At 38.2% G+C, this 11,694-nt stretch overlaps 1 protein-coding gene across 2 annotated transcripts in view; it reads right to left on the reverse strand.

The window, feature by feature from the left end:
* Syn (synapsin) overlaps positions 1–10,095 on the reverse strand; it is a 48,841-nt gene extending 38,746 nt beyond the window's left edge. Inside the window, exons 1-6 of one of the 2 annotated variants that reach the window (XM_076622466.1) lie at positions 10,019–10,095; positions 4,985–5,410; positions 2,944–3,268; positions 1,694–1,947; positions 260–395; positions 38–142 (exon numbers count right to left, since the gene is read on the reverse strand). In XM_076622466.1, coding sequence (XP_076478581.1) covers positions 38–142; positions 260–395; positions 1,694–1,947; positions 2,944–3,201 — 753 coding nt within the window. In that variant the 5' untranslated portion in view covers positions 3,202–3,268; positions 4,985–5,410; positions 10,019–10,095. Of the gene's footprint in view, positions 1–37; positions 143–259; positions 396–1,693; positions 1,948–2,943; positions 3,281–4,984; positions 5,411–10,018 lie in introns of both variants that reach the window. The other variant, XM_076622465.1, reaches the window with a different exon arrangement.
* Positions 10,096–11,694: the final 1,599 nt, after the last annotated feature.

An 11,694-nucleotide genomic window follows, 5' to 3' on the forward strand; every position in this document is an offset into this window, starting at 1 on the left:
AGCAGTTACCTTATTTTAATTATATTCTATAACTTACCATTTCACGATGGTTGGGATAGTAAGTTTGCTCGATCAAGGGGAAGTTGTCTTTTCCTAAACGACGTTGAAGTCCCAATAGGTGTGCGAACACCCATGGTTTATCCTGAAAAAAGAAGCACGATTAAGAAATCCATTTTCATGCGAAATTGTTAAAGTTCTTAATCGTTTCCTTTATTCGAAGTATCTTCAATGTGGTCGTTAGCTCACGCAAAGTTCATACCTGAAAGTTGTAAATTGCCGTGAGATTGTTAATGCTCGGGACACCGCCGTACATTAAACCGAGAAGAAGGTTCTTGTTGTCTTCTCCGGCGTCCTTTAGGTTCTGTCGTATCAGGACGAAATCAGGTTTGAAAGATCTGTCGACAGAATTTGTCTGTTTTACTTTCGCAGTGAAAATAAACAATACATATTGATTAAAATAAGTAGAATACGTACATATACATATAAATAAATAAATATTATGATATAATATACATATAACAAGTAGACTGCGGATGTTTATGTAAATTCATATTTTCATGATTGATTTCTTCTATTAAATATTATAGTGAATTCTATACTTCCGATATTTTATGCATTTTTACATATTCAGCACGTTCTATGCATTTTTGCACCTTTAAATTTTTCAAAAAAAAAAAAAAATATATATTATATATATGTCGGAGATGAAAGGACACCGGGGCCTTCCTTTGGAATTCTTCGGAAAACCCCCAATATTTTAGCCTCTATAACTTAACTCGAATATAATTGTTCGAGATTTGTGATAATGAGCTTGACTCGAAGCAACAACAAGTCGCTGAACGTAGCCGCGGTCACGGGATGAATGTTCTTACCTAACATAGAGCTGGAGTAATTCTATAGCTCTCCTTAAAAGAAATAGTTGTAGCGGCACTCGACAGTAAACATTCCAACGGTTTCTTGTAACGGACCCGTTACAAATCTTAAGATTTAGTTAACTGAAGTCCTTCAAACAGGCAAACAGTCTTTGTCCCAACTACGGGAAGATAGGAGAAATCTATTTTTCTCACGAACGATGCATCCCGCTAGTAATTTTCCCTCAAGGGCGGCTAGCATCCTTCTCTAATCACCAACATGGAAACTAACCAATTAACAGGAACGTCCGTTTCCCTCATTCTTCGTACGAAGGCTTTTCTCGACAAATTCGATGATCTCGTGTCCTTAGATACACTCCATCATAGTCTACCTCTGCAGCATCATCGTGACGGAAAGTCATTCTCTCGTGAGGTCTCATTAGCGAGTTACATAGCGTCTTTACGCTCGGTGGATATTCCACGTTTTAACAAAGAGTTAGTTCAGTAATATTTGTACCGTAGACAAGCAAGTTGAGTGCAACTTGGGCTTTGGAAGAAAGCGCATTTTGTTATCCCGTTGACCGCGGATTCGTTATTGAACCTAGGATCATTGTCATTAGCATCTCGAGTCATTACCACGATTACTTGTCAAATTCTGCACTAATGATATTTGCACTAGTCAACATCTCTATTGCATAACAACAATGTGTAATCCAAATGAAGATTCGTTTCACGCCCCTAACCCTAATCATAATGTGAACCCGACATATATATAGATAAATTTAAGTGAGAGAGATACGTAAATTGAAAGATAATATATAATTATAATTAATAATAATTACCGGATGACTTTGGTTCCGTTACGATAAACCGCCATGGACACAATAGTACCAGTCTCGCTCGCAGTTAACGACAATTCCCTAAATTCCGCCTGTTCTACACGGATCTCGTAATCACCATGAAGCCTACGACCCCGGAAGTATTTGCTCCAGTCGGTATTCTGGTCATCGATGACTAGCAGGGTGAAACACCGATCTTTGTTGTAAGATGGCCCTCTAGTTGTACCTGACACCGCCGCTCCTAGAATCGATGCACCCTGTTTGTAAAGAAGATTTAGACAATTAGTTACACTACTGCATTCCCACAATTTACACGCAAAAAAAGAAAGAATTTTTCTTCTACATATAGGGCTACGTCTTAACAGATCCAAACGCTCCAAATGGTATAATGGGATAATGAATACTGAAGAGATTAATGGGATTTCGTGCACGCAAATGCTTGCGTATTTCTTCGAAAGCATTAGAAAGACCAGATAACGCGTTGAACATGCAAGAACGCAATTTTAGCTTGAAATCTGGCTAACGTCGTTCTATCGAAGGTTTTGCACCGCACGTTTCTACGATTACATTTCTATGTAATCTGACTGTTTGAGAATGAGTAACCATTTATATGTTACACACTGTGTGTACACCTTGGAATTGGACTTGAAGATGGAACTCATTCACGGAAGTAATCATGCTTAGTCATATATTTCTCTCGTACAGTGATAAACCAAAGGAGACTTAAAAGGCAAATGGCACGAAAAACACTGTAATTTTAGAAAACGACATTATATTTGACAGGAGATACGAATAGACGTAATATATCTGCCAGAACGGATGGCTGTTACTAATATGATAAAAAGAGTCTAATATAAAACAGATCAAATATACATGTATATCTTTCTTTCGTTCATTATTATATAATTTAACCTTTATCACTCCGATCATTTGCAATGCTATTAAATATAAGCCAGGGTTCTACCCTAATTGTCAGCAGTAGGGTAATAAATAAACTGTGGATGTTTATACAAATTTATATTTATAATTAAGAAATAGAATCTTGCCCCGGACATTTGTTCCGTCTAAATATAACGTGTACTATATATTTTCGTCTATTATGCATATGGATTCTGTGTATTTTTGTAGCTTTTGATTTCCTTAATAAATGTATAAATATCCATAACTTAGTGATAAGGATTAAAAATTCGTACCCCAGCTTAACTTTTCTGTACTAAGTTTTTCTAATTATTTAAAAAGAAGATGAAGTGTACCTGGTCGCGAGCAGCTCCGGTCAAACTTTGAACCCTCTGGAGTAAACTTTCCCGGGTCTTGGCCGGCGAGGAAGGAGCGCTGGTGGTTCTCGATCCGGGTCTCAGGTTGAGACTTAGATCGCCGCCAACGGGTTGAGGTGGTCCAGACGGCGGTGCTCCAGGTACCGGTGGCTGGTTAGCCGGTGGAACAGGAGTCGGCTGAGACTGCAATGGCCGATCCGGTACTGCTTGATACGATTGGGACGAATCCCTGGCCATGGAGGCCAGCCCGGAGTCTGTGCTTGGTTCATCGTCGAGCTCCGAGCTCAAATCCCCTGACGAGAACCTGGAAGACAAACTATGGTCGTGGTCGTGATAGTGGCAATCGGTCCGATCGTCCAGTGATTTCACGCTTTTTGCATTTTTTTATTTTGCTTGGTTGCTTTTTTGCAGATCACACGGCTTAGTTTATAATGCACACATCGAACAGCCAGAGGTGCTCGGGGTATAAATGGCATAGATGGCGCGCCGGCGATGATGGACGATTGCTGATTGCTGGTTTGCATGCGTGACACGGGATGTGATGACATATTTGGTTCTGATGCGCGTAGCTGGTAGTCGGATGGTGTCTTTTAGTAGTGGACATGTCTCGTCTTGCGGTGTCTTGCGTGAAATACGGCTCGACGATCGCTCGTGCTTTGCAAGGTACAGGTAGAGACGACTTCCCCCTGACGACGAGACAATCGGATGACAGATACCCGATAGCGACGTTTTGCTTGGTTGGACAATAAATTGTAACGAAGACATGGAATGCGTGGTAAGCTTGAAATAATTTGAAATATTTAGCGTAATATCGTTACGGGTTTAAATGATACGAAGCGGTGGCTGTAATTAACACAAAAAGTTGTTCTTAGAGCTTTTAAATCACTCGTCTAATACCAAAATGGAAAACGTCGAGCCTTAGGCTGATTTTGCACGATGCCAAAAGCACTTTCTTGGATAATTTGCATGCATACATACATCGAGATTTATAAAACATGAAGAAACACCGAGATGCTTGCGTGGTATTTTACTCCATTTCTTTTTGCGGTATTAATTTACGCTTAATTGTGCTATAATTAAATAATAGCCGTTATGATGTAGTTGGAATTATCGGCCCATCGCTTGGGTCTCGTGGAACTCGAATACCGGCTGTTAATTATAGTTCAATGGATAAATCAGATAGTCGGCCCAGGGTTAATTGAACGAGCAATTTATTCGCCGAGATATTATACGACATATCACCATTCGGAATATATACGTATAGAAGACCATTCAACTAAGCTTTCTATCAAGATGGTCGTTCATTATTTTAGGCTTCTATTATAAGACTCTGTCTTCAGGTTCAATGAAAAGGCTGCGACAAATGTACTCTTCTGCAAGCATCTATCGTACAACGACCCGGACTCTTTGTTTCAAGTTGCTTTATACATTTCCATGTACTGGCATGTACTGTTATGAACGTATCTGGACGTTCTCAACTACGAGAAACAAAGTTACAGTTTTCGTTGTTGACAGGGACGTTAATCTATCATAATGTTCTAAAAAGAAGCTCAGTGACCTTTCAATCTAAACGATGTTTGATGATGATTTAATACTAGATTCCTTCTCGTGAGACCTTCAATTATACTTTTTTTATATATTAAAAGCAATAGCCAAAAAATTTCAAATTTATTATCTTGAGTTAATTATTTTAAATAATTCATATAACAGCACTTGTCATTCTTTCGAGTATAAAAACCTCCGAGTATTTCCAGTCGTTAGGCGGGGAATTAACTTTTACCGGCTTGCTAATGACTAGTACTTTTAGTATTAATCACTCAACAAACAAGACTTGAAGCTATTGAACGAACAAATAGAAATATGAAGATATCCGAAGCATCTCGCTTCCGAATTCCTCGAATCTCTCGAGACGGTCAGAAGGGAAAGTGTTGAAATTCCATCGGCCAAGTGTTATCGAGCATGCAAAGAGACAACAGAATAGGCATCGCGCTGTTGGACACAGAAAGAGACAGGCACTCACCTCCGTTTCAGGTAGTTAACATTGGAAGTGAAGGACTGTCGAAAGCTGGAGAATGAAATGTTGCCGGGTGAAGGGGCTGTACCACAGTATTTGGCGCAACCGCCGCGGCCGGTAATCTTGCTGGTTTAACACCGACCTCGTCCTCCTGACCAAAACCGCAGAATTCCGGTGGCTTTTGGTGGTCGGATGGTCACCGTATGCGACGATCTTCGTGTTCTTCGAGCGGCTTAGGAACGGGAGGCGGAGGCGGAGATTTTGTGTCTTGGGCTTTGTGGCTCGCTCGACGACGTTCACTACCGATTCGTCTCTTTGTTGTGCCCTTTTTTTCCCAAGTTGTGGAATAACACTTCAACGTAAGGTAATCCAAAAGGAAAGGATGAAATAAGAGAGGTGAGGAAGGAGAAACTAAACAATCCAAGTTGAAATCTGCAAAGGGAATGGTACGCGATGATTAGAGAAGGTTAGAATGGTTTCTGGTTTGTAATATTGAATGAATGTCCATTGATGGAATACTGTTGGATTAATATAAAATTCCTACAACTACGTAAGCACTTCTCATACATGTAGGGGATTATGACGCGTTGATTACGTAAATGTCCGAGGTATAGTGTTACTATAGTATACACATTATGTCAGGACAAGAGTGTCATTCAAGTTTTTAAAATCTTCTTCGAAAGTGACTGGCATATTTAAAAGAACGAGTTACGGGTATAGATTGTTGAAAGCCATGGAAATATCTGGCAACCGGTTTAAAAAAGGAGGAGATACATTCTTTTTTTACTCTCCTTTTTTATACTGAAGTATCGCTATAATTAAACCTCTATGTTCTTAGTAAGGAACAACGAGTGCTCGTGCGAGGTCCGTGATAAAAACGTCCACGCGAACACTCAGAGTGCGCGAGATGGAGACCCTCACAGAAATTTAGCACAGTAAAAGTGGAGCTTGATATTCCGCTGATCGATACCGACGCAGCGTGACTTTACATGTTGAAGAACTTTTTTACGCGGACCGTGTTTTGCTTTCTCCGATAGGAAGCATGATTTTAGCTTCGATATCGGACCGCGATAGAAACGCCTGATAACGTTGTATTGCCTCGTACAATTTTTACCAAGGCTACCAGGAAATGGTGGGCCATCAATTTGTTTCTACGATAAAAGTGGCGTCTCGTTGAAATTCTTCGGAATTATTCGCTGGTGTTACTCGTTGAACGCGACACGCTATTTCGTGACCGTAAAGTGGCAGCAGCAAAGAAAGAATTGAAAAGTGGAAACTTTTCACTGAATGTCGAGAGAAGCTTCGTGATTTCTTTAAAGCCGAAACTTCCAGCTAGTCGCTTTCCCCGTGAAAGCATTTTCTAATCAGAGTAACTCGAAACTTTAAACTAACAAAGTTCGCCGTTGCATGCGACAACTTGGCGAACTGTCTGCATTCAATTAATGTCAGAGATTCTAGACGTAATTGAATTTTAAATGAACTCCCACGAAATTCGGTCTTCCTTCTAATTTCCACGTGTTTTTAGATATATCTTCTTTTCCTCGATCTTATTAACTCGTGACAGCTTATCTAACTTGGGAGATTCACTTTATTTATTTTTATGTTTAGAATGTACTAAACGTCATACTGATCAATTAGCAGATCTTGACAACTATTCCTAATTTTAATATAGATAGGTGGAGTAACAATTTTCCAAATTGTTGACAGTACTGCGCAGCCGATTGTCACGAGGGATAAAGTGATAAAACGTTTTAAATCAATAAATTTCTTGACGCACCCCATCGTTCAAACATTTACTGTGTACAGAACGTATTCGGATATACCGTATATTTAATTAAGTGTTAGGGTAAACTTTCTTTCCAATGTATTAGACATAATTTGCTTAATTAATCGGCATACGAAACATGGGAATAGCTACGTTGGATGCACTTGTATTTTCACGGATCTACGCTGATCATATTATTTCTAGGGGCTTTAGCTTAGACTCTAGTAATAATCGATGATGGAAATCCCTAGGCGTTAGGAAAGGGCAGGCGCATTGACCGCTCAAAGCTGCGCATATAGAAACGTGCATCTGCCGTAAGAGTTGAAAAAAAATGATCAAATACTTACCATGGAATATTTAATTTTGAGTAATTGTGTAATTATTTGTAATTATATTTACACCACGTTTATTCTGGTGACTAATGCTCTTTATTCTTTGTGATAAGGGGCGTAGTATTGTATTTAATGCAATCACTTAACGTTTTTTAAACGTAAAACAACGCGTAACTTCAACTAGATTCTTTTTTATTCAATTCTTTTTATAAAAACCGTTTATGTTTATCATTAATAAATATACGTATTTAAATGGTGATTTCGTACATCAGAAATCAAACATTTCAATAAAAACTTCTTTGTAACGAGCGGCGCGCGAAAGAATGTGTTTTGGTATCGAATAATTGGAAGAATCTAATTGGTGGAAAAAAGTAGAGATCACAGAATCGAAACGTCACGTGAAAATAACGCGCAACATACCCACGAGAACGGTCACGTCACTTTATGTACACCATAAATTGTTATCTCGTAGAAACTCTTCGATCAACATAGTACCGTTGCGTTTATAGGCTCCCGCGTAAATTTAAAATGAATACGAATCTCGACTAATAACATACTTAACACTAAACCTATCGACACTTCGTGTATATCTATTTGTACCGTGCCCGGTCAAAATGACCGGTGATTAAAGAAGTAATAGTTTTTATGATTTAAATTAGATAATGGTTAATTTATAACTGAATGTATATAAAATGGTGAACTTTCATAAAATTTCGTCCAAATTTACTTTTGTTTAATTTCAATTCTAAACTTAAATAAAGTTACACTTTTATTTATATAAAGATATATCTTATTCAACTTCACTGCATTTTTTACAAATTATCTTATTATCAAATGTACATTTGCCGCATGCATATTTCCTGCATCTTGAACAAATTTTCGTAGTTTTGTAACCTTTACAACTTTTTACTTGACAAGTTTTTTGTAGTAATGAATCTGGACTTGTTGATAGTTACATTGCATGGTATTTTGCCGCGATTCTTTATACAAAAGTAATGTATGCACCAGGTTGATAACAATTTTGTGAATTCTCTATAAATGAGTCCCATACTGTAGGTACCATTGCAAATTTATTGGTTCCTAAATGTTGGCTTCTTTCGCTCTTCTTATCAAATCGTATAAACCTCATAATTTCAGTAAAGTCATTCCTGCTTATTGTTTTTGAAAAAAATGCAGGTCACCAAATTTTATTCCACAAATGTGAGACATCTAAATTCTTTGCCTGATATGCACCGCGGGCATATAGCAGAGCAATAAATGCATCTAGTTTTGTCCCAGTGCTCTAAATGTTTCTTCTTCCGTACATTTTATTATATGATCTCTTATACTTTACTTGTCCTTTCATTACATGCCGTTTAGCATATCCCTAAAAATATTATCAACTGATGTCCGCCAGGTTTGGGACTTGCATCTATTCCTTTCCAAGCTGTTCCATCAAGCCCGTTGTGATACATTGGTTTTCTACATCAGTCTCATTCTCTTCTGTCAATAATAGTTTCTTTCCTTTTTGCCCTGGACGTGAACGCTTATTTATAATATTCAACTCTGATTCGGTCGTAAATAGTTTTTCATGTGTTTCCATCCTGTTTTCAGTTGCTGAAGTTACTTGTTCATCGCACACTGAACAGTCTTCTTCTATGTCCGTTATTATATATGCTTTACTTTTTCTTTTATAACAACTTTACACAAAACGCCCTGAGATGCTTTCCGTCTGAGATTTAGAGATAACAAATTTAGATGTCGACTGATTCACTAACAAACTAAGACGTATACTGGTCGGAAGGGCGATAGCAAGTAAGAATCTGTGACGGCAATATTTATACGAAAATATTGATGGGTGCTGGCCGTTCTCCACCAACGGTTGTTCGAGGGTGGAATTGACCGTTGAACATTGGAAAACCCCGCTTTACCCGTGTTTTATCAGAATGAGCAACAACCCTAAGAAACTTTTCGACTTTTAAAATGTTTGTAACAATTGACCGTAAAAGATGCTAAATTTTAGCATCTTTTCCTTTGGATTATTATAGGCCTGAGTTGATATGTTTTGATACCTGGTGACCATCTTGATCTAGGGATGAATTATGGTTTATGACAAGATTACGGGCGTAACAGTTATTATTATTTGTTATTACTGATTTTGTTTGTCATCTGACTTTGAGATAGCTCTTCCTTTGTACTGATTGTATTTATTTTGAGAGTAATTAAAATATTTTATCGGTCAGTTAAACTGACCGCCCGCGGTAGGCAGGACAGAATACAATTTTTTCTAAGAAAAGAAAAAAGCAAACTAGAAGTAAATACCGAAAAATATATTGTATGCACGTTTTAGGAAAAGTCGGAAATTATGAAGAAATATGATAACGTTTAAATATGGTTAAATTTGTGTAGAAATTTGAAAACGATCAATTTAATCAGCACTGGTAGGTTTAGTGTTAAAACGCAAAGCCAATTATCAATCACTATTATTTTCGAATTAAAATATTTCTTGCTTGCCACGCCTACCTATTTCACATAAATCTTTATTATTATATGATTAAAATATAAATAACTCTATCAACTTCGAAAAACTCTATTCAACAGCGAAAAAACGCGATATCAACTATCTATTTGAAACCTTATTTACTTACTAATATGACAAAGAAACCTCAAAAATATTCTCTACCTAAAAATCAATTTCTTATTCCTTTCAACCCCCCAATGACCGTTGCGAGTACCCCGCGAAAGAAGTACGACCTAGCCAAAAACCGATCCGACTACGATACCAAACACTGAACTACCAAACAAAGAAAATATCATTATCAATAGAAAACAAATTTATAAACTGATTCACTTGTTCTTTGGCCAATCTTTCGGTTAGAAGAATTATTTTAGACGTCGATTTTATCCCAAACATTCTCTGTTAGATTACACTTAGAAGGCAAAATTTGAGAAGCTGGTACTCACCTGTGTCGCGTGCGTGTACTACCCACTAGTTCGCCGGAGAAGCAGTGAGCTTCGGCTGAGGATCGCAAGGGTGTTACCCGGAGGGTTAGCTGGTCGATAGGTTCGCGCTTGCGTTCTTCTTATCATCCCCTCCAGCGTGTCGCGAGCTAACGACTAGGGGGAAACTGGACGAGCCCCTGGTTTCCCGATATGCCCAGGCTTGGTTCTCTCTCGTGTTTGTATAGGATGATGTTGTTCGATGCACATCAAACACGCCCCACCTGCTGGTCGTCTGAAGATGAAATGTCAGGTTACGCATTGGTAAAACGTGGTTGTGTCTATATCGAACCATTGCGATACTATTTCGTGTCCCGGGTTGCGCAACTCTACACGATCGAAGCTTGTTTTTAAAACTTATGACGAACCTCTAAAGCGTCTGCATGTGAAATGAAATCAAAGCAGGGGATGAGATATAACTCGGGAGCAAATCCGACAATATTATTTCTGTACTTTATTTTTGTATCTGCGACGTTCTCTTTCCTGATATCTTAATGATTATAGATAGCGTGCCGGCGAGATGTTGATTTCCCGGTTCTATCGCTCCTGTTCACTCGACCGGCTCTGCGTTTCACAAGCTCAAGCTGCATAAAAGAATTAATGCAGCGACCCAGTTATTCATGATTCCTCGGCGTTGCACTTACGGAGCTTTTGTGCCTATGGAGATCGTACTTTGAAATCTTTCGAGAGATAGAATTTCTATTGTTTGGGGCTGTGTTAGTTAGGCGTGCGGACTCGTGTAGGTAAAGTGCGGAAACGGATTCTTCTTTTGGAATAAAATTTCATTGTTTATAGCATTCAGTGCGGCAGCTCTGGTTTACGTTCACGCGGACGCAATAAAATTGATATATTCGCAACAGTGTCTGCCCTTTTGCGTGTTACTATAGACAGAGGTAGTATTCAACGCGAGAAGACGGTTCTTTTCTTCTCTCCCGTTTTCTTTTTCCCCCTTTTTCTTCTCTTCGCGTAGGGAAGTCGACATTAGAGCTGTTTTTTCTGTGGGGAAGTGGGTCACAAACATTTTTCCGAGGTAAAAACCTTCAAAGGAAACAAAAACGTCTGGATTTTTATTAAGATTACATTTTCAGTACGCTTTAGATATAACGTCTCGTCTTGTTACGTAAGAAAATATGAATTAGCACTGGTTTCTCTTTGAATGAAAATTTTATTCCTTTTTCATGCCTTCAAGTTTCCCGAGAGACCAATTAAGCCACTCGGCTTGAGTAGGTGGCTTCGCGTTAACACATAAGAAAAATAGCCCCAGTAAAACTTTTATCCTCATAGCTTTAACTTTTTATTACCGCGTTTAAATGAATACTTTTCATCCACTTATCGCTACAAGTGTCTACATATATTTAGTAATTTATTCTGTACATCATGTCATTAACTGTATTCATTTATAAACGTAAGTACTTCCATTCTTGTACTTACGTTTATAATAATATGAAATTGCACAAACATACGCAATCTAATAATATCGTTACATCTGGTATATATTTATGTACAATTGTTGGATGGATTGGAAAAACGTAATAAAAAAATTATCTGTGCGTAAAGGTAACGATGCATCATTATCTTAGATGGTTTTCACATCATCGATGAATGATTCCATAAGCATCGTATTGTCTTCGATATTCACC

The sequence above is a fragment of the Bombus vancouverensis genome, chromosome 10, assembly GCF_051014615.1.
Source record: "Bombus vancouverensis nearcticus chromosome 10, iyBomVanc1_principal, whole genome shotgun sequence".
Taxonomy (NCBI): domain Eukaryota; kingdom Metazoa; phylum Arthropoda; class Insecta; order Hymenoptera; family Apidae; genus Bombus; species Bombus vancouverensis.